Raw genomic sequence first — 24818 nt, forward strand, 5'->3', positions numbered from 1 at the left:
ACGTATTTCACATTTAATTTTTCCTACAGTTACCATGAATATGAAAAGTGGGTAATTATGGGTAAAATTCCCTGAAATCTATCAAATGTTCTTCTGTGTAATTTTATTATTAATAAAAACCTTAATTATTGAAATTGAATTATATGATTAGTAATTCAATTGAAAATTTATGTGACTGCTTGAAGGGGGTTTATGTTATGTAAGCATTGAAATGACTATAATCAAGGCACATAATGGCAAGGCAACGCTGTTCTCCACTGCCATTATAACGTGGGCCTCACTATGAGTGATACCAACTTAATTTTGATTTTCCTGCACTGGTGCTCCATATAACCTACTAACTATTATGCGTGTCATGCTGCAAATCTGGAGTACGCAAAGTACTCACTTTGCGCACTAGAGCGGAAAAGTGATTCTTTGCGGCCTGCAATCAGTGCAGAAATGGTCACTTTTCAAGGTATCTGTAGGAAAAATATATGTTAAAATGTAAGATAAAAAAGTTATTTTGTTACGCTTGAATCTACTACGGTCTTTCTCGTTTATTAGAAATCTATCGAAAGCAAATATCTCAGTTATGTGTTATTAAAAACATGTTTTCTAATCGAAGCCCACTGTTAAAAATTGTCTCAATTTCTTCAAGTGGTTTATTCAATCAAAATACTAAATTGGCAGTTGCTGTACAAGCAAAACCGCTAAAAAAATCTATCCTAGAAATTAAAATTATTTGTTTTTTGCTCAATTTTTCTCAGTTTCAAAATTTCTTCGCAGTCATCTTTATCAATCGCATTGAAAACTTTTATAAATTCCTCCATTACAATTATTTTTATATTCAAATAATGATTCACTATAACCTAAATTAATAATAATTATCGTCTACAGAAGCATTAAAAACAACTGTCGAAAAATAATTTACTATCAGCTGTTTCCCCATCAAATCTTTACAGATTTCAAGTTAATTCAAATTATTTGGTTTAAACCTCCTGCTTTGGAGGTTTAAACTTTCCCAGAGTTTAAACTTTCCCAGAGTTTAAACTCAATACAGAGTTTAAACTGATACTGTGCAAACGGAATTTTAGTTAAACCAAAAAAAATCCAGATTTGGTTTAAGCTTTAGCTTAAACTTACACTGTGCAAACGGCCCTAAATGTTGTGTTCGCCAACTTCCTATTAATACAAATTCAGCATAAAAACGGCAACAGTTTGCTCCTATTGTTGTGAGAAATAACATTGGCCATAAAGCCTTGTGCTGCAAATTGAGGTTTGCTCGTACTATATAATATTAAAGTTTATATTTAGGGCGTGGTTTGACCCAGTGGTCGCGCTGATCAGCTATCACTTGAATAAGTTAAGGATCATTCGCCTGCTCTTCCGTTGGACGGGTGACCGCTTGAGCCAACTCCTCAGAATATGATTTGAGTTGTAAAATCGCTTCCGGTGGTTCGGAACCCACCTAAAACTGTAGGTTCATTCATTTCCTATTATCATCCGCATCATTACCGACTTCACAAGCTTATGTAGGCTGTAACTTTACGTAATTTATTCTTATCTTATGTTATGATTGTAAATTATTGAATAGTGTTTCCAATTATGTCAAGAGTGATTCTTCAATGGATAAAGCTGCTGGAAAAGCTAGTTGTTCACGAAACTAATCTGAAGTTTTTGTACCGGTTGCACAAAAGCTGGTTAAATTTTAATCGTGTTTAATTTCACGAGAACATCAGAGAAGCGTTCTTTTCAAAAAAGCGTTCTCTGGCTTTCGTGAAGTTAATCACGTTTTAACCGGCTGTTGTGTAACCGGGCCTCAGTCCCGTTGTTGTTGTTACAGTGTTGCTGAAAAATCCATTAAAAAATGTAATTTCCTTTATATGAATTTGAATGGCAACTGATATTTGTTTTCAGATGAACCACGACCGGAGAGTGAAGCACCAGTCCAAGTTCAATTCGTACAACAATGTGCCTGAGGATGTGAATAACGACGGGGATGAGACCGAGTCCAATCAAACATTGTTCGATAACGATGATGATCTCGACATGAAATCGCCAACATTCGAAGAAACACATTCTAAAGTCAGTAATCAATCTATTTTCTATTATTAGATTTCAGTTCATTCATTATTTCTAATTCTAGTCTTTATTACTGGAAAATAGCTAGTGGCTGGCTCAGGTCTGGTTATCATAGTTTTCAGGTCGCAACTGATCAATTTCAGGGCCTCTGTCATTACATAACGTTGCTTCTTAGGCAGCCGAGACCGACGATTAACGTGTCCATCCGAAACACGGGATTGGCCCGAGAAAAATATCTCGCCCGGGATGGGATTCGAACCCGGGCATCTGGATTATGAAGCCAGCATCTAATCTATTCGACTACGGCCACTCCAATTTTTTTTAAGCAGTAAACTGTCTCATTGGAAAAAATTTGATCAAATATAAGCCATCAGTAATTAAATATATTTCAAATAATTCAAATCGAAAGGTCGGTAAGACTGGAGTCGCACTAGTGTGAGTACTGCCTAATTCTTTTGTTCTCCAACACATTCAATGGATCCTTAACATCGTTTGCTGATGACACGGCATTGGCATATTCTGCCAAAAGTGAAATTGAACTACAGGAAATGATCCAGCTTGACCTAATAGATCTACGTTGCTGGTTTGATTGTAATAAATTAGCACTCAATGCTACTAAAACCTGTTATATTAATTTTTCATTATCAGCTCCATTTCATTTTACTGACCCAATCAAGTATCATAAGATTGGCTGTAATCATCCAAATTGTAGCTGTGATGTCATCAAGCAGTTGGATTTTGTCAAGTATTTGGGTCTAACTCTTGATTATGGGCTGACTTGGAATCTACATATACAGAAAATCAAGATGTACCTATTATATTTGCTAAGAAGATTCCATCAATTGAAGCAATTCTTTCCAGTGAGTATTTTACGTGTCATGTATTTTGCATTTTTCAATTGTCGACTGGAATATGGAATCTCTTGTTATGCGTCTACTTTCCTATCTCATTTTAAAGGCCTAATCACACTGCAGAAATCAGTGGTAAGAATTATTCATGGTGTGAATAGAAGGACTCATACCTTTCCAATTTTCCAACTGTTGGGAATCCTCCCTTTCAGATACATCTATGTGCTGAAGGTGTTATCCTTGTTTTACAGAATGAGTGGTAGTATAGGACTTTCAGCTAGACCCATTCATGAAGATGATCATCGGGTGACACGTCAATCAATGCAACTGATGTTGAAAGTCCCAAAGCCAAATTCCACTACATTTCAAAGATGTTTTCTATTTCTCGGACCCAAGTTTTTTAATCTTCTACCAAATGAAATTAGAAGTGAGAGATATTACAGGAAATTCTACAATAAATTGAAAATTTGGCTATGGCTTCAGTCACCAATAGAGTTAGAAAACCTTTTTAGAGTGGTGGGCTGATGATTTCTAATTTGAATGTATAAGCTTTTGCCATTTTCCCTTCCTTTTCTCTTTGAAAAAACCTTGTGATTTTCCTCTTTGTTGTACTTCCTACTTTTTAAATACAAAATTTCTTTTTTTTAAATTATTCTTATGATGTTAAAGGCTCCAATTAATTAAATCATACTAATTAAATTATACTAGTGATACGGTATAATATAATACTAATATCTATATTCATTGAAAATTAAACATGTCTATGATTGAAAAACATACTTGTGTGTGATTGTGTGTGTGAATATGTTTTTTTTTCAACTCCTACTCACGTACGAAAGCTTCTTGCTTTTTTGTGAGTAGTAAAACATTATTGTTTGCAATAAATTTTATTTCATGAAGTTTCAAATTTGATCATCTCCATCATCCAGTTGAAGCTATATCATCCAACGTCATACATCATACGTCAGTATCATCCAACTGATAATCAGCTTCACGGTGGTTTGGTTTTTTATTAAATATAAATTTTTTGTTATTCATTATATCCACTGATTATTATTTGCAGCTAGTTTTATAATTGTATGGATTTATCAAATTTGATTGTAATGAAAAATGAAAACAATAAATTTGAATTTGAATTTGAATTCAACTGATTATTACAATGAAGGGTAAGCGCCATGATATGAATCATCTTATAGTGAAGAATGAAAATATAAAAAAACAATTTATAGTAAAGTAAGTTTCAATTATATTTTTGCTCTTTGCAGATGATCTTGAAGGGGCCATTCAGTCCTCTCGAAATGAAGATCCACGGCTGCTTGCGAACCACTATCAACAAATGCATTTCAATTGAATCGGACTCCATCAACTCAGTCCTCCTAGATGAACAGCCAGACAACCCTCACGATAGGTACTATTGTAGGCCTACTAAACATTATTAAACAAGAAATTATCATTTTTTATAATATTATACAATTGTAGGTCATTTGAACTTGAACTAATTGAGGATGGAAAATGCAGTGGCGTGTCGTCTAACTAATATACAGTGAGATTCATGCTATTCAGCCCCGGTTGCACAAAATCCCGTTAAATTTCAATCATGATTAAGTGTCACAAGAACTAATCAACAAGCCTCCTTTTCTAAAACGCCTTCACTGATTGGTTCTCTTGGCATTTAATTATGATTAAAATTTAACAGACGTTTGTGCAACCGGGTCCAAGTCAGTGGAAGTAATGACTACAGAGTTGTTAAATTTAATATTTCGCGTTCTATAGTAGATAGTATGATTGAAGTCATCCCAGTATATCTGATTTAATATTAAAAGTTCATTCTTGTTAATAATGCTCAAATATTTTTAATTTTTTGCTCACACGCTTATATCTTGGGAAAAAATCGTTCAACCGACATGACAAACTATTCAGAAATGAAGCTTGATAAATTCTTTACAATTCTTGTTCATTGCAGTTTTGGAAATATTCGCTCTTGAAAGTGTGAAAATACAGGCTTTTATCCGATTTTTTGCTCTTTCAGGGCTTATAACTCTCCATCAATGCATCGTAAAAATGAAAAATGCTTATCGCATGTTTGTAGAGCATTGAATTCTCTTCAATTTGATGTGTTATTACACTATATGTTTTCCTTTCATTGTTAAAGCAGCTTCAATGTGGGGGGGTGGGATTTTCATTTTTGTAACAATTGAACATTTGACAATCAAATTTGAAGGGAATGTCTGCAACACATTCCAGAACAATTTTTGACTTTGAAGCTCGATTGGGACTATACTCCGGATGGCATAACTTCTCCCGTGAGGTGGTGAAGGATCCAGTAGGGGAAGCAAGCTGCCCGGCTAAATATGACCCCCCACCACATGAACACTCCGCCTCAAAAACTGAAATGAAACCACCCTCCTCATTTACAGAATTCTGCTGTCTTCAAATCAAACACCTCCACACACAATAGGCCGTTGTATCAGCTGGCAATATAGATATACCTCGCCTTTATTCTCTACAAAAGTGGAGAAAGTTGGCATTTCTCAAGATTTCTAGCTATTCTTACTTGACATTAGAATAACCCTCGAGACCAAAGATTCTTTTTTTTTAAACTTTGACCAATATAGAAATAGAGGATAATTTTATACAGTATCTACAGTATTATTTCAATAACTTGTCTATAATATATTTGCATATTACCATATACAACAACATACACATTACTAATATTTACGAATCTATATTATAAAAGCGAAATGGCACTCACTCACTGACTGACTGACTCACTCACTCACTCACTCACTCGCAGAACTAAAAATCTACCGGACCAAAAACGTTCAAATTTGGTAGGTATGTTCAGTTGGCCCTTTAGAGGCGCACTATGAAATCTTTTGGCAATATTTTAACTCTAAGGGTGGTTTTTAAGGGTTTAAAGTTCGTCTTTTAGCATGTATATTCTTCTTATTCTCTTAATTATAATAGAAAAATGTCCATACCATAATTATGTTGATATAGAACTATAATCTAGAGAGAGTACCTCTTCGAAACAGTTGTTAACTGGTAACTAAATTAATAATTTTGTCAGGTTGGCATAAATTGAGTTGACTTTGTTAGGTTGGCACCAAGTTTAAGATTGAAATGCATTTATCGCGGAAAAATTGATTGGGCACTGCCACTTCAATCAGAGCTATTCCTGGGAATATTATATTACTAGCAGTCAGGCCTTCTCTTCCAACGAAAAATAATATTTTATTTCTTTTCGATGAATTTGGACCGAATTGAAAGGAATTGAACCGTTGCCATTGTTTTCTGATTCAGAGTAAATTAATTCTGATTCAGAACCGCTGATTTTGAGAATTTGTATATTTTTTCATTTCTAATTAACTTTAAAATACACTCGTTATAATATTATCTGACAGTTATGATTATTTATAACTAGCCGTCAGGCTCGCTTCGCTCGCCATATCCGTTTAGCCAGATGTTGAGTTTGGACCTCCAACTGGATCGTCCTAACATATGATAAAAATGCTCAAATGAAAAATTCTGATCTCATTCTTGGACGATCCAGTCGGGGGTCCAGGGGGCGGAGCCCCCTGGCTAGACGGATATGGCGAGCGAAGCGAGCCTGACGGCTAGTTATAAATAATCATAACTGTCAGATAATATTATAACGAGTGTATTTTAGAGTTAATTAGAAATGAAAAAAATATACAAATTCTCAAAATCAGCGGCTCTGAATCAGAAAACAATGGCAACGGTTCAATTCCTTTCAATTCGGTCCAAATTCAATGAAAAGAAATAAAATATTATTATTCGTTGAAAGAGAAGGACTTCAGCGCAGGCCTAGATGGCAAAAGAATTCTCAATGAATGAAGTGGGTGTAGGCTGATGAGTTTTCAGGTAAAAGTCTAGACTTGACTAGTCGAATGGTGGGGAGAGCTGTCTACAGCTGGGACCCTTATAGTGGGAGAGAATCCACGTAACAAGTTATAGTTCTGGTCTGGACTATAGTTAGGAGGTGAACATAGCAAAAGTGCGCATCTCTAGATCGTCTGTTGAAGGTGTGAAACCGCTAAGTTGACACTTGTTGCAGAGTTGAAAATATTGTTCTCCAAACTTTTCCTTTCATACTCTTTTTTTGAGCATTCATTGCTTGGACTATAAGGTTGTTCTGAATTTTATACTGTTTATGAGGTTTTCACTTGAATTCAATTAATTTATTCAGGGAATAAATATTAGTGAAATGAATTGATAAATAAATATTTATGGTTGTGGTGCATTACTTTATACTGCTTATAGTAGGGGGGTTTTCAATGATTGTTTACAGGATGGTGGTGGCCGCACACGTGTCCCGTAGTGCGGGCGGACAGCGCCTGAATCTGAGGCACACGACGGTCATCCTCGATTGCAATGGCATGTCTGCGTTGATGTGTTTGCTGTTCTCGCCAGTCGTTGAGTTGAGGTCAGTTCCATCATCATTTGTCTATTGAAACTCATTGGGCCACATGAATAAAACCAAAGCATATGCTCATGAGCATGAGCATGGAGCATAAGGTAGAAGCATAAGCATTTGCTCATTTTTATATGAATATGCTTTACCTTATACTCCTGAATTCTGGGCAAATGCTCACGTAAGCGCTAAATATGCAAGTAGGTGACACCGCTTGTGTTTGCGTCGTCTGCTCTGTTTTATATTTATGAATTGAGTTTCAGGTGAGTTTAGAATTTTGAAATATGAGCGTGAAAATGTCATCTTTATAATAATCTTATAATATCAATAGCCTTCTTATAATCGTCTACACTCTCAAATGCCTATTTCCTATTTTGTGATTGCTATCTTTATATCAGATAGCTATCTTTTGTATTTATTATTTGTAGGAATAATGGTCATATATATCATGGTTGAATCTAAAAATAGTTTTATAGTTCTCAACTATTGGTTGTGATCGTATGTGGTATAGTTCCCTCTTCCTCATACGAATTAGTTGAGCCATTTCACTATGAGCAAAAGGTGAAAAGCTGCTCTAGACTAGACTCACCTTTTTTGAAGCATTTGCTTCAAAAGTTGAGCAATTGCTCTAGTTTATTCATACAATTTTGAATATAAGCTTTTACTTTTGAGCAAATGCTCAAACTTTTTTTTTTTTTTTTGATGAGCATGAGCAAAAGGTTTTGCTCACGTTTATTCATAGAAAATGAAGCAAATGCTCCATATTTTAGAAGTATAAGCAAATGCTCAACTTTATTCATATGACCCATTATCTTACACTAAGTACATCATTAAAATGATAGACGTATTCATGTACATTTTCATTTGTGTTTTGAAAATAAATGATTGATTGATAGGGAACCGGAAAATAAGTTGACCTTGTTCTATGCCTCTCCCAAATTTAGATTACACATAGTCACACATGTAAATTATGATAAAAAAATGATAGGGAGAGGAAAAATAAGTTTACCTTGTTCTATTCTTCTCCCAAATCTAGATAAGGTTACACTTAGGGCCGTTTGCACAGTATAAGTGTATGCTAAAGTTTAAACCAAATGTGGATTTTTTTTCGTTTAAAGTAAAATTCCGTTTGCACAGTATCAATTTAAACTCTGAATTGATTTTAACTCTGGGAAAGTTTAAACCTCCTAACCAAATAATTTGGATTAACTTGACATACATAAAGATTTGATGGGGAAACAGCTGATAGTACATTATTTTTTGACGGTTGTTTTCAATTCTGCTGTAGACGATTATACAGAGTGGGTGAAAAGTCCGAGAACGGCTTAATATCTCATACACAACGGTAATTTGATGGTGGGTGTGATCGGGGATCCTACTCAAATTCAAAAATCTGGTCCGCCATCTTGAATGCAACTTTATTTTTTTAAATAGGAAGGTGGTCTTGCGATACATGATTTCGATACAAATTCCAAGAAAAAATGAATGGTGGAAACCGCACATCGATATCTCAAACCGTTCAGAAGATATTCACATTATTAATCAATACTATTCAAAGCAGAAAGGAGAGAAAAAAGTATGAGAACGGCTTAGTATCTCATGAATGCTTGTGATTCCAAGGTGGGTGTGATTGGGGATCGCTCTCAAATTGAAAATACTACTTTACTATGACTTCAAAAATCTGGTCAGTCATCTTGGATCCGCCATAATGAATGCAACTTTATTTTTCATTATGGACAGAAATAATCATAATAATAATAATAATAATAATAATAATAATAATAATACCACTCATGTATTTCATTTCTGATATGCATGATATTGATTAATAATGTGAATATCTTCTGAACGGTTTGAGATATCGATGTGCGGTTTCTACCATTCATTTTTTCTTGGAATTTCGTATCGAAATCATGTATCGCAAGACCACCTTCCTATTTAAAAAAATAAAGTTGCATTCAATATGGCGGATCCAAGATGGCGGACCAGATTTTTGAAGTCATAGTAAAGTAGTATTTTAAATTTGAGTAGGATCCCCGATCACACCCACCATCAAATTACCTTTGTGTATGAGATATGAAGCCGTTCTCGGACATTTCACCCACCCTGTATATTAAGATTATAGTGAAACATTATTCAAACGTAGAAATAACTATTATGTATGAATTTATAGAAGTTTCCAATGCGATTGACAAAGATGGCGGCGAAGAAATTTTGAAGCTGAGAAAAATTGGACAAAGAACGAATCATTTAAACCTCTGGGATGGAAGAACTTTTAGATGGTTTTGCTTCCATCAAAAGCAACTGCCAATTCAGTGATGGGAAATGAGACAATTTTGAACAGTGGTTTTTCATCAGAAAACCTGTTTTTAATAGAACTGGGTTTATACCAAAGTTATTAACAAAATGTTAATAACTTAGCCTAATCCTTATAGATTCTATTAGATTGAACGGAACTTGACAGACACATATGATCATCATGTGTATGATAAGTTATGTTCAATCTAATAGAATCTATAAGGATCGATTTATTAACATTTTGTTTTTTAACTTTGCTGTAAACGCAGCTTAACACTTCACCGATATATTATGCTTTTTTAATAAACGTGGAAGACCATAGTATATTTAAGCGTAACAAAATCACTTCTCTTACATTCTACAATATATTTTTTGGTGCTAACTAATTATCAATTGTATTTCATTATTTGAGAAGCTTCTTGATTGATTTTCTCTTTCATTACCGTACAGCATACAGCTCTGTGGATCTTGAACGACAAAGGAGCTTTATAACCTCAATGTACTGATGGGTTGTAATCAAATAACAAATTCCCCGTAGAAATCAGCCTTCTTGATATTGTAAACGATGACTTTCCATTACCAACTTAACACTAAACTAGTTTAACTTGAACTGGATTAGTAGATCCACTGAGAAATCCGATTCAAGTTTAATCTTTCAGATTAACTTAAACTTAATTAACTTATTCGAGTTGAGCAATCTATACTGTGCAAACAGCCCTTAGTCACACATGTAAATTATATTTGACCAAATTATAATCGAAATGAAATCAACCTTTAGACAATTCTGCTAAAATACATAATTATCAATACACACAGTTGTATTTTTCCATCTGATTATTGATTAGCCTCTACTGTATTATTATTGAATATTTTAAAGATTGATTAAAGACCGGTCAGGTTAGCCGAGACTGCTAACACTGGATTCGTCCACAACAGTCAAAATATAATTCCCTTAAGTCTTATTTAGTATTCATTAATATTATTATTTATATACTTAAAATGTGTATTAATGTGTATTGTATTATAACTGCATTAATCGCATCTTGATAACTAACATCAACTTGAATAATGGTTGAGTAAAATTTCAACTAAATTTTTTATCTTTGAATTGTTCCAATTCAGTGAATGAAAGTAGAATGTGATATGTAGGTTCAATATTGTGATTTTAAGTTTAAAATTTTAAAAATTCAACTTGAATTATTTCCAATCGTTGACTTTCATACAATAATCAATTTCATATTATAAATTATATTTTCGAACACTTCATACGCTAAATTCAAGTTTATTATATTACATCTCTGATTAAGCTGATTTACGACTCACACTGGCGCACAAGGAATCTTCCTTTTGCCTCACCTACTGTACTTATGCATGTGAACATAAATTAAATCTTCATTTTATAACTATTATTTATAATATAAATGATATAATTTCGTTATTATATCTAATTAAATAAATGTATGTATCTTGGTTTAAGTGCAGTAGCATATACTTATATTTATTTTTGTATTTTGTTTTTGGCAAATAAATTCATTCATTCATTCATTCAAAAAAAATTATACTTATGTTAGCTTTTCTTCTGATTTGCAGAACTGACGAGAAATTTTCCCGACTTACTGGTGCTATTTGTGGTCTAGGATATGATCCTCAAACAAAACAATCATACTTTCCGGAACATGATTTCGAAATTGCGTTTGATACAGTTTTCACAATAAAACAGATTGAACAAGTGAGTTGAAACTTAAGTAACCTAAGATGTTTCATACTTTCAATGTGCTGACTGCATCTGTCAGTACAATAAAGTTCAATAAATACAATAAATTAAGTACAGTACAATAAATTAAGTAACCTAAGATGTTTCATACTTTCAATGTGCTGACTGCATCTGTCAGTACAATAAAGTTCAATAAATACAATAAATTAAGTACAGTACAATAAATTAAGTAACCTAAGATGTTTCATACTTTCAATGTGCTGACTGCATCTGTCAGTACATAAAGTTCAATAAATACAATAAATTAAGTACAGTACAATAAATTAAGTAACCTAAGATGTTTCATACTTTCAATGTGCTGACTGCATCTGTCAGTACAATAAAGTTCAATAAATACAATAAATTAAGTACAGTACAATAAATTAAGTAACCTAAGATGTTTCATACTTTCAATGTGCTGACTGCATCTGTCAGTACAATAAAGTTCTTCTCGGGCAATCCAAATGTTTCAATTTTTTTGTTGGCTTGTAGCAGCAACCTCAAATATAGAAATTGATAAATTGTTTACACAACGAGCTTTCAAATTTCTCTCTGCACAATGTTTATTCAAAGGTCGATGAATGAAAACAGAAAAGAGAAATTGTGTTAACCCTGATTAAAATAATTTACTTTTCTTAAGAGATATCAGGTTAAAGTAATATTAACCTAATATATTATTTCAATAGGGCTACTTGAACTAATTAATTTCATAGTAACTTAAAAAAAAATTTTTTTCAACACTTAGATAAGTATTGCGTTAGATCTCGTAGAGAACGGACGTATAGTGGAGTAGTAATAGTGTAGTGTAGAAATAGTTTGTTCGCGATCAAAAGTGGAACAAAAATATTGCATCGAGTATCGGTCGTTGAACGCGGAATTCATGGAAGCATAGAGACCTGCTTTTCGCGGCCGTTCTAAAGCTCGCGTGAGTGAGTGTTGATACGAGGGCTGTTTGAAAGGCATGTTTTCAAAATATGTGGAAGTTAGTGAAGCCACCGAGTATTCCTACAGAACAGCAAGGAGAACAGGAAGCCACTAACGAGAGTATGGCTTCCATAAATACCATGCTAAATACTTCAGAAATCCAGTGTTCACCGGATAAATTTATCAAATTAAATAGACTTGTAACTTCAACCAAGAAGGTATTTTTCATCGCCTGGAAAGAGACCAAGGAGAAGAGAAAGGAATTGGAGAAGAGCGACTTAGAACTGTTGAAAAAAGTGCAGGATTTAGAATCAAGATTTCTGAATATTGAGAAGAAGATTCAGAGCTCACAGCCTACCAGCTCAGCAGCCGAGAACTACGCAACAAATGAGGAAGAATTGGCCAAAGAGACTGAATGGATCAGGACTCGTACTAAGCGGGCTACCAAGAAGAGGAAGCTTAGTACTCCATCGCCAGAAGTCAAAAATGTGTCTGTCTGTGCCTGGTCTTTTAAAAGATAATAAAAAAGATTATTTGAAATAAAATTTAGTATCTACAATACCTGATTATCTAGTTTGAACATCTCACGGCCAATTAAATTTTCAAAACTACTTATCAACAATAACTTATCAAAGAGTTTCCAATTTATTCCCTGATTACCTTCGATTTACCTAAGCTTTTCAAAAAAATTCCCCATTTTCCCCAAACATTATCCCATAATAATTTCCAAATTTTCCTAATTTACTTGGGTTGACTCTTAAAATCTCAATATTCACTTCCACTACTATAATGATATTCAAATACCCGACGCGTGAGACCAGAATACGTACGTTGACATCACAATAATTTCTATCACCATTCACGGAATTACAGAATACAAAAAAAATTATTCAGCACTTAGAATCAGTTGTTTTTTACCTATCCTAGTTCTTCTACTAATTTTTATTCTACCGTTAAACCTTTAATTTCTCAATAATCAATTTCAATATATAGTTTCAGAATACTTTCAGCTTAAGCTTCAATGATACTTGACTTTATCTTTAAGCACTTCAAAAGATTTTCACTTTAATGGATTTACCGAACTGTACGGTATAATGTAAGTTTACGGTATCTTGTTTTTGGCGGAGAACTTTTACCGGTTGAATTTGGCTTGACGGCGACGTCTTACGTCGCTAGACCTGTCATCTGAACGGGTGTCTTGAAGCGGTGTTACATAAAGTTGCGGAACCAAATGGGTGGTACATGAGGTTGGTTTGGGTTCACACACCGCTTAGCGGTTATTTGAAGAAACAATTATTCGTACATGATGAAGAAACACAATTAAACTTTTCAGGACATGGCACTACTAGAAAATTTAAACTTTGATAAATATAAAACTAACTCCTAAATTAACTAATTGGCTACTCCTAAATTAACTAATAATATAAACTTGCCCAAAAAGGGCGAAACAAATTGACTACATCTTCACTCTCGTAGTGCTCCTAGCAAAGTGTCCTCCGAAACGTAATCTGGTCTCTCTGCTGGGGAATCGCCCCACTACTGTATTTAGAAACAGGTCTCCTATTGGGCGAAGGGAACAATTTGACCAATCGTCGCGTGGCTTCTAGAGCCTTAGGACCAAAGAGTAACTGCCAAATCAGTACTTTGTTATACTTCTAATATCTTGCTATTTTACTCCTTAGCGCACTCTATGTCGTGATAGGGAGGCTAAGTTTGGGAGATAATTCCATAATCTACATTCCTCGACGACTCGGAGCCACAATTATTTTCAAATATCTATCCTGGGAAACTCGAAGTCATGGCTGTTGATCATAGAGAGAGAAAACAATTTCGCTAACTCACAATAATAGCTCCAGCCTAATGTGTATTAAATTTACTATTTATTATAACTTGGGAAAAGGCCTGAATTAAAAACAGTGCTCGGCACACTGCATAAATAATTCAAACAGAATTTCAATTCTAAAACCACTGACGCAGAGAAAAGAGAGAAGAAAGAAATGCCACCACTATGCTTTTTCTTCATTGTTTCTGGCCCATTCTCTGTTTTGCTTTCTGATAGGAGGAGCTTGTCGAATGGTGTTTTTATTTTCGTAGATGCCTTCTGTGTTCTTTCCTCCTGTTAAGTTGCGCAAGTAAACGTTTATCGATTCATTTTTAATAGATGTATCTCTCTTTTCAGTTCTTGAGTTAGATTATTCAGCAATCTCTTATCTTAGGGAGAACGTGATTGCTGCCACTTTCTTCTAGCACTTCTTTTCTCCGCAATCATTTCTCTTATTTCTCTTGGGTAGCTATTTCCAGTGTTCTTCTTCTACTTGCTTGTGGAGTATTACACCATGCTGCCTGTTGTATTCAGTAACAAATTTTTCCTACAGTTACGTTGAAAAGTGGCCATTGCTGCACTGATTACAGAACGCAAAGAATCACTTTTCCGCTCTAGTGCGGGAAAATTTTTCTGCACTCCAGATTTGCAACATGGCAACGCAAAATACTTAGTAGGTTATATGGAGCAACAGTGCAGCAAAATCAAAATGAATTTGGTAACAGTGACTGCTGTGGCTGCTATAGTGAGCAGAGGTGCAACCAAGCACAACGCGCTAATTATTACTATTATATATTATAACCAAGGACAACATCTTTATTCAATTTGACAATAAATTAAGGTTTTTATCAATAATAAAATTACACAGAAAAACATTTGATGGATTTCAGGCAATTTTACCCATAATTACCCACTTTTCATATTCAATGGTAACTGAAGGAAAACCTAATGTGAAATACGTGCGCAAAGTTCCTCTGCTGCACTCAACAAACCATTCCGCCCTCGCGTACGGCTCGGGCGTAAACGTTTCTTTCGGTGCAGCAAACTGTCACTTTGCGCACTAGTTGCACAAATAACTATTTCCAACTCGTCATCAATCTGATGATCCCTCCAGCATTTGTTGAAAGCCACCCCAATCTGCTTGCTCATTAACTAATGTGGTGCAAGGGCTTTGTTTCTGTAGATAATAGTGTCACTCATCTTCAGGATAATAGGGGAGTGGTCTGAGTTAAGATCAAAGCTTTCATCAATTTGAAAATAATTCACTAAAATATTCTTTATAAGAAAAAAGTCTATAAGATCAGGGATCTTTCTTGTGTCCGTTGGCCAGTAGGTTGGTTTGCCGGTTGAAAGAGCTTCACATTCTGACTCTCTTATTGCATCATAGAGAGCTTTTCCTTTAGGGGTTGTTAATCATTCGTGATCCCTAATGTATATGCTTTGAATTGGAATCACCACCAACGATGAATTTCGTTCCCAACATATTCAACATTGATAAATATTCTTATTTTCTATTGGAATATCTAGGTGGACAGTAGACAGCTGCAACTACAAATCTTTAATTTACCGCTTGTACAGATACGCCTGTTAATTGTATTCTCACAGTTTATATTTTAACTTCTTCATTATGTTGTAAGTTGTCCCTAATTATGATTGCACTTCCCCCTCTTGCAACATTGTTAGGGTGTAGGGCGTGGTAGGTTCTATAACCTTTGAATTTTATGTAACACTGCTTAGTAAAATGTGTCTCTATGTACGTTACCTATGTTTAGAACTGCTTCCAACTCCTGTTGTCGTTGTAAGAGTCCGTTTGCATTTCACTCCATTATTTTCAGTGAATGAATCATCTTGATTTCTGTTTTCTAGTATTCTCTAATTTCTCGAAGCGAGATTGAAGGGATGAAATTAATTCCTGTTGGTTATCAAGTTTACTTAGGATGAGCTGTAGGATTCGTTGGGTGCCTTCCACTCCTTCATCTTTTTTTATCTGTTGTCTATTTTCTTTGGAGACGATCTCGGCGAAGGTCGCTCTCTTATTACTTGGCTTTTGAGCTTGGGAGTTAATCAAATTTTGAGCTTGTGAGTTGATCAAATTTTGAGCTTGAGAATTTATTACATTATTTCTTGCTAATTTCTTAGTGGTTATCCTACTCGAGTTTCTGATCTTCTGTAACTCAATTGCCACAGTACATCCACGGCAGCTCGCTGGGTGTCCTTCACCACAATGGATGCACTTCGGCAGAGCTTCCCTGGGCTTTGGGCAATCTTTCGTTTCATGTTTGCCCGCACACTTCACACATCTGGCTTCCTTATTGCAGTAGGATTGCGTGTGATTGTAGGACTGGCAACGCTTGCATTGTGGTATAAGATTAGTTTTTTTTCAATGCTTGGACTTGTACTTTGCAACCCAGGATAGTATGAAGTTTAAATACTTTCTTGATATTCTCCTCTGAACTAAATGAAACAATAAATATGTCTAATGGTTCTTCGGTTTTCCACTTCAGCTTATTCACTACCTCTACTACTTGGAATCTCTTGCCTTCAAATCATCCATTATTAAGTCTGTGGTACAAGAGTGATGTGGTTTTTTATCATCACTCTATTGGTCTTAGTTGCTTGTTTTCATATGAATGCCACTTATAGCTTTCATTGATCAGTTCTTTTGTGAAGTTACGGTTTGTTTCTGAGTCAACTGCATTCACTCAAGTCTCACTACTCAAGAGCTTGATCCTAAATTTTCAGCTGCTGATACTTTTTTCAAGCTCTTTAGGAGAGTAACCAAACTCTTTATACCATCCACTATGATAGGAGGCGGTGGCATTTCCTTTTTCTTTTTATTTTCTGAATTAGCATTGGACTTTTCAACTACAACTATTTCATTTACCTGACGAAAACTACGAGCAGGTTCTTCTTTTGGTTCAGGAGACAATCTGTTGTTCAGCTTCTTCTTCTTAGTAACACGTTTGTTGCGAACCCTGATCCACTCTGTCTCTTTTGCTAATTCCTCTTCGTTTGTCGAGTAGTTCTCGACTGCTTCTGTTGTCGAACTGGACTGCTTGACTGTTGGATATCGATGTTCTCTTCAATTTTCCGAAATCGTAATTCCAAGTTTTCAATCTTCCGCAGTAGTTCTGCGTTACTTTTCTCTAATTGCTTCCTCTTCTCATCCGGCTCCTTCCAGGCAATGAAGAGCGCCCTCTCGGCTGCAGATTGACGCTTATTCGATTTTATGTAGCGATCCGGGGAACACTGGATCTCTGTTGTGTTGGTGGGTTCCATGATCTCGTTTTTATCTTCCTCCATGCTCTTTAAACTCGGGCACAAGAGAACTTGGAAGATTCAACAATTTTCCAATTGGTGTTGTCATTGTTCTATTTCGCGAACATACTTCACGGCAGGCCCTCGTATTCGGCTTTCACGACCGCAAAAATGCGAACGCAGATGATACTAGAAGGCCGCGCGAAAGTAGGTCACTTCACTTGCATAAAGACGGCGGATTTCAACCGAAATTCGATGCAATGTTTTGTTCCACTTACTACCGTGAACAATCAACTGCTGAATCACTACTCCTACTACCCACTACACTACGTACGTCTGCACTGTTCAAGAGATCACGCGATACTGATTTATAAAATATGGGAGCTCATTTATTTGCTTTTCAAACTAGACCCGAGAGGTCCATATTGTCGCTCCTTAACATTGAATAATTATACTCCTTAGTCCTTTTTATACTCCTTATAAGTTTTCATACTCCTTGGTCCTTACATTGATATGCTTGTGGATACTTGGGTGTATAATTTTCTATATAACTACATCTAGCTACATGAAAATTCCAAAATCCACATAGTAAACAGGAATGCAAATTTTGTTGTATGTGATTAATTTAAGAAATAGAGAAGCTTCACCCCACCAATTACAAAAAATATTCAAATTCAATATCATAAGAAATAAGCTATTCACTAAAATCTTCCTTCAATGACTTATATTTCTATATATTAGATTACAGAATTAATAAAAACAATCCAATGTAATATGATGTAATCATCGTGACGAATCTTCCTTGTCAATTTCTCGATTGTTGGTCTTTATGTTCACAGATAAATAAGTTTCGACTTGCGTTGAGCGGATTTCTTGCTCCTCATGGCGAAAGTAATTACTTCAACATGGAATTTACCAAGACCCAGGCTGATTTTCAAGAGATGATAGACGAGTAAGTGTTCTACAGTTATTTTGATTTGCAATTCAGACTTACTTGCAGAAACAAGGAGTCGTTTTCTCTCTAAAAGGTATCTATTGATTTGATTCATCTACTAGTTACATGTGATGCATCATCTGATGATCATCATTTGGATTGAAACAATTAATCTCTTTTTTCTGCTGACGGTGATGCCCACATGAGCTTCAGGCTTGTGCGTGGATAATGAGACTGTTTATCCTTTGACAGTCGTAAGGCTCATTGATGGCTCAAGTTATATGTTGTGGCGAGGTGGGACCTTCCCTGAGGGGCTCCCCACCAACAAAAAGCCATACGAATTCACTTTCATCCACCCATCATCATTGGACCATTTCGACAAAAATCAACTATGAAAAATTTATTTGATGCTCTACTTGAGTGAAAAGTAAATTTGGCTTGGAGTAACGAGTAAGCTATCTTGTGTGTAGAAATAGCCACTTCTTAGGAACTGTTAAAGAATACATTTTCTCCAGCTGCTGTCTTATTTTCTCTAGTATTATCACACTAGTAACCTCTCTTTTTTTAGAAATAACCATTTCTCTTAGCAATTTTAGAAGAATAAAAAATACTCTCCAGCTGCCTTATCAGAGTCTCCCTCAAATAATACCATTTAATAAGTCTCCCTTATTATCACTCACCTGTTGTTCAGAGTCCTAAATTGTAATACAATGTCTCCCCCCACAACATGATACAAACGATGTCTCAGTACCTCACGATCTCAGTTCATCACGTGCCATTTTGTGAGAAACTGAAAAAAGTGGGAAGTTGAGCCGTTTAGTTTGTCGAATCTCACATGGCATATCCTAAAAGGTTTTGCTCAATTATGTTTCAAAGGTAACAGGGTGGGTTAGGAGGTTAGGTTTTTGCTTTATATTGGCTGGTATTATTCTATATTTTATTATAGAATAATATTGTACCTGGTATTATTGTGATATTGCACCTACTGCACTTTTAGAAATCAACAAGAACTCAACAAACTGAGACCCTCCCAAACACCTGATTTGTGATCTCAAACCGCGATGAAGTGAATCTCACCCAAACATTGAATAGAAATTATGCCGAGGTAATCTTAAAAATTGGGTCCTTCTTAGGTCCTAGAAGGACATAGAAGTAGTAGCTCATACCATAGAGTCGATACAGTTTAAAGATAGAGTAAAGATTCACGTTATAAAGACAGCATGTGATCAACATTGGCTTGCTATTCTTGTTTGTTATTCGACGAAGCAGATACCTCTATTGTTTTCCGCTCCGCTCTTTTGCCAAATCTTTTATAGGCTATTAAGAAGTATAATGAACCACTAAAATATTTCATCTCAATTAGGATTTTTTCCTGAAATTATGGAAAAATGTATTTCTTGGTGAACATTATATAATTATTATCAGTATTATCAAGAAACTCACTATAGCTATTTTAATGCTATTAAACCGAAAACATGTCCTCACAATTTACTAAAATAATCGAGGATTTTAGGAGCAGATTTCAGGAGCAGTCAAATATGTTTTGAAAATTGTATATTATTATGTTATTCACATAAGTTTTGTTTGTTGCAGAGCGTTCCATCTGATTGCAAATCAGCCAATTGAACGAGTAAAAGTATGCAATTCGTACAAATGGGGCCAGATTCCCGAGGATCTCATTATGTTACCGGGTAAAGGTGATACCTGGCAAAATCCATTAATCTATCAGCTCATTTTTGGCATAGATCTCACTCCTCCACGCCATAGCGAATTCGAGAAAATGCGTAACGAATTCCAAAGAAATATAAACGAACTCGTAAAAATCAAGGATGGGTGAGTTTCAAGGAAATTGTATTAAATAATTTAAGTCTAGTCTTGTAAAATTAAATTTGTGTTTCTGAATCACAAGGAAAGTTGATCGTTTTCTTCGATTGACAATTTAATAATCTTTTGATCAATTTTAACCAAATCATGTAAAAATATTTTATAGTGTTTCCTCCAGTCATCAACCTTCTTCATTCTGTTGAGTTTAATATTAATTTTCCTTCCATCTGTGAATCATTAAGACCTTTGATAAACATTGCTCCAAAAATGACAAAGATGCTCGTATTTTGGAATTTTGTTGAAAGATTATCTATATTTTATAATATAATAAAGGAAAGAATTGGTATATAGACGTACGGGATAGGAAAATCATGAATGATGCATCTTCACGTCTGAACTACTGGACTGATTAACTTGTAATTATGCATATAGATTTCTTATTTATCGAAAATGGTTATAGGCCTATTTTAAATTCTTCAATTAGACCCTTGCGGAGCACGGGTTACCTGCTAGTCTGAGAGTAAAGTACGTTAAAATATCCTGGCTCACTACTCATAAAAGCAGCTTCTATTCTCATCCAATATTACTAGAAGTCTCTTTTGAAACAATTCGACTTGTTTACTTTATTATAACTGGAAAATTATCTCAGAAAAAATAAATCTTTACATTCGAAAATTAATTGTAATCAATTAATATTGTTATAATCACAAAATGTTTGTATTATTCATGAATATAGTTTTGTATTATTCATTAATACATTTTTGTATTTATCAAAAACCTATATAAATAAAAATCGAGCCTCAAATTTTGACATTCAATAACTTTTTTATGTGTGCACCGAATTTTATGATATTTTTTAGTTGTGTTTATTATGTTCAGGACCAGGTTTATGGCCTATCAAATTTATAATCCGACTTCAGGACTCTTTCCTACGGTTCTTCAAAGTTTACATTTAATACTTATGGGAGAAGATTTGTGAGCTGGCCACACTCAGAAATAAAAATCAGCTGTTATAATCATTGCGTCATCCATCAGCCGTCGGTAGATAATAGACAAGAGTGTGTGCTGCTCCATAACCGCCCATGTATTTTATTCTAAACGCCCCCACTAAAAACAAAATGACTGTTCTGTGTGTAACCATCCAGCAGTGCGACCTCAGGCTAAAGACTTACTAAATGTTCGAGGAGAATAGAATCACTTTCTTAGTAATAAGTAATGAAAAAATACAAACAGCTGCACAAGTAACTAAGCACATAGGAAGTCTATTATTGAGATATGAATGTAAATTTAATACTGATTGTTGGATGATTTTCATAAAAATATAGTGATGCATCAGATTAAGATAAGGCTAAGCACAAATGAGGAGGCGCGGCTTGGTGATACAAAGTGTTGATCTTATGGAGATTGCCTTATCACACCTTACCATGCCCGATTCAGTGTGTGTGTGTGTGTGTGTGTGTGTGTGTGTGGTGTGTGTGTGTGTGTGTGTGTGTGTGCTTCCATTCAAACCAATAAGCAAGAAACACCTGGATGCAAAATGCCGCATCGCGCCTCCTCATGTGTGCATCCAGCTAAAGTTTGTCATGAGATGTATTAACTATTTGGCGGTACGAAGTTCGCCGGTCCAGCTAGTTATAAATATTTCACCAGTGCCATCAGTATACACACTCTGTAATAATTGATCTGTCTTTTACTATTATTTTCCAATTTCAGGTTGCAGACGTTCAAGCCAATTAACTGTGAACTCTGCCAGGTCCCCATAGAAAATATCCAGGTTTTGACATTGCATTTCATGTCGAAGCAACATGCTGAGCTATCGAAAAGATTCAAGTTGAATAATTCCGGTAACCAGTAAAAGGTAAAAGTGCCATTAAAAGTGAATGTGAGCAACTAAAGTGCAAGTGAAAGTTGAAGTGACAATGAGAAGTTTCAACGAGAACCATCAAGTGAAACCTCTAGAAACAGTGTGCAAATTTTGTTAATTTTCTTTCTGCTAATTCATCGATTATTCATTGAAGTTGTCATTAACAAACCAAAACCATTCTACAGAGCATTCCATGCACACATATCACAGATTTATGTCTAGTTGATTGTTAATATCTTGAATTTGTTACCAACCTAGTCAATTGGATATTTCTGTATAATCACCCAGGTTAAATCACCAGTTTTAATCAAAACTGGTTATCAAATCATAATTTTTATCATTTTAATCTTACCACAGTTCAATTTTATAGTAACAATTTGCAGTAACAGATTACAGTACTAAAATTTTAATTATCAATCAGTGATTATGACATCAGCCAGGAAAGGCTTCCCTAGGTACAACATATTTCAAAATTGAATCAATAATTTATATCTTTGCAATACTTACTCTCTGCTCCAATTTGACATTTAGAATAACTTCTAGTTAGTCACTAGTTTTTCACTGTCAACAAAGTCTTTCTTTAATGTTTTGTGGTTTTTTCATTTCTCTTGATTTTATGTATTTTGTATAACTACTTACAACTAATGATTGTAATCGATGCTTGGTGATAATGTGAACTTAGCCAAAATGGGTGGTTTACTGGTAACAAAATTTCTGTTCATATTATTTTTTTACACTTATCTTCTATGTTTGATAAAGACTATCAACATGATTGCGATTATTACATTTTATTACTTTAGCGAAAGTGGGTGGTCCCATGATAACGAAATTTCTGTTACTTTTACATTCTTCTTACACTTATGCACTATGAGTAATTGTTTTAAAAATGTCATAATGATAGTGATATTGATTAGTGATTGATCTTTGGATAGAGAATGATAGATGGATATGATGATATCAGTCGAAACAGGCTCCTGATTTTTATTAATAATTATAATTTTTCTGTTAATTGAACTGTTAATTTTTCATTTTTAGTAATTTTATTTTTCCAAGACTTGTAGCCTATTATAATAAATGATTAAAAAATAAAAAATTAAAAAAATATGTATGATAAAAAATTATGTTTATAATAAATGAAGTACATTGTAATGATTGTAATAATAATGTTTGGTTCCACTCAGCGAAAATGAATGGTTCCCTGATGAAGAAATTTTGTTAATTTTCCATTCTTTTTACACTTATGTACTATGAATATTTTTTAAAGAATATCATAATAATTGTTTTATTGATTAGTATCTTTGGATAGAGAATGATAGATGGATATCATGATATCAGTCAAAACAGGCTCCTGATTTGTATTAATAATTATCATTTTTCTGTTAATTTTTCATTTTTAGTAATTTTATTTTTCCAAGACTTGTAGCCTATTATTATGTTTATAATAAATGAAGTACATTGTAATGATAGTAATAATAATGTTTGTTTGCACTCAGCGAAAATGAATGGTTCCCTGATGAAGAAATTTTGTTGATTTTCCATTCTTTTTACACTTCTGTACTATGAATATTTTTTTAAGAATATAATGATTGTGATATTGATTAGTGATTGATATTTGGCTAGAGTATGATATCAGTAAAAACAAGTGAAACAGGTGAACAGCTGATATCAGCAGCCGAGGTGAAAAAATATGAAGACGTTGAGTATAGTATATAGCATATTATATAAGAGTATAAGTACAGTGGTGGGAAACATGAAGAATCATGTCCAAGTAGCAAATGGGAACATGATAGGATGGCTGTGGCGGAAGTATGAAGATGTGAAGACTGTCATTGAGAATATGAAGGGTAATGGTGAGGATGAAGAAGAGGTTGTCAAGAAGGTTTTATTAATAACCTATCATTTTTCTGTTAATTGATCTAAATCTTTGTTAATCTTTAATTTTTAATATTTTTATTTTTCCAAGACTTGTATCATGTTTATAATTATGAAGTGCATTGTAATGATAATGAGTTATTGATCTTTAGTTACATTATGATGTCAGCCAGAACAGGCAGTCTCTAACGAAATAGATCAGATACTACATTTATGTTTATATTTCATTTTCAGGCTTATGTAAGTTTAATATGTAGAATTTCTCAAGATTGTGTTACCATTGGGTGCGTTGGTTTGTACACTTCAACCTTTGAAAAATAAAGATTATCTTTCTATTTGTTCAATAAAGGATTTGTGAATTTGTCATTTAATATTCTAAATTCATTTATCACAACATTTCAAAGAAATCAAAATATTTGTTCAACTTCATTGAGAGGACCAGAGATAACAAAATAGTGGGTGTTGTCAAATCGCAATTGAAATCCACTCTGGGAAATTATAGTGCTGGTTGCACGAACGTCGGTTGTCGGTTAAATTTGAATTGTGATTAATTTCATGAGAACGAATCAGAGAAGCCGTCATTTCAAAAAAGCTTTCTCTGATTGGTTCTCGTGAAATTAATCACGGTTAAAATTTAACCGGCTGTTGTGCAACCGGGCCATAGTCTGTTTAAAATAAGTTAGACTGTAGTGTCGTTAAAAATAGTTCAAAAACGGATTATTACTTGTAGTTTGTCATGGATAATGAAATAGATGAGTCTAATTATTAAGAGTTGCAGCTAGACTGTATTCCCACTCAGCCCGGCCGAGCGAGTTTAAAAATAGTGCCATTGGAATTTATGGGAATAATGTTCTTACTATACCGGGCACATTCAGTGTCACTGATGTGCAGGGATTCAGCTTTACCAAAAGAATTTCCC

At 34.4% G+C, this 24818-nt stretch overlaps 1 protein-coding gene across 1 annotated transcript; it reads left to right on the forward strand.

Annotated features, from left to right (window-relative positions):
- Positions 1-1873: 1873 nt before the first annotated feature.
- LOC120350921 (probable ATP-dependent RNA helicase spindle-E) lies at positions 1874-24270 on the forward strand. The gene is made up of 7 exons (XM_039426218.1): positions 1874-2067; positions 4178-4320; positions 7228-7362; positions 11239-11377; positions 18245-18357; positions 19933-20172; positions 21877-24270. The coding sequence occupies exons 1-7, from the start codon at positions 1876-1878 to the stop codon at positions 22016-22018; spliced, it is 1104 nt and encodes a 367-aa protein (XP_039282152.1). The 5' UTR covers positions 1874-1875; the 3' UTR covers positions 22019-24270.
- The last annotated feature ends 548 nt before the right edge of the window (positions 24271-24818 follow it).

The sequence above is a fragment of the Nilaparvata lugens genome, chromosome 4 (assembly GCF_014356525.2).
Source record: "Nilaparvata lugens isolate BPH chromosome 4, ASM1435652v1, whole genome shotgun sequence".
Classification (NCBI taxonomy): domain Eukaryota; kingdom Metazoa; phylum Arthropoda; class Insecta; order Hemiptera; family Delphacidae; genus Nilaparvata; species Nilaparvata lugens.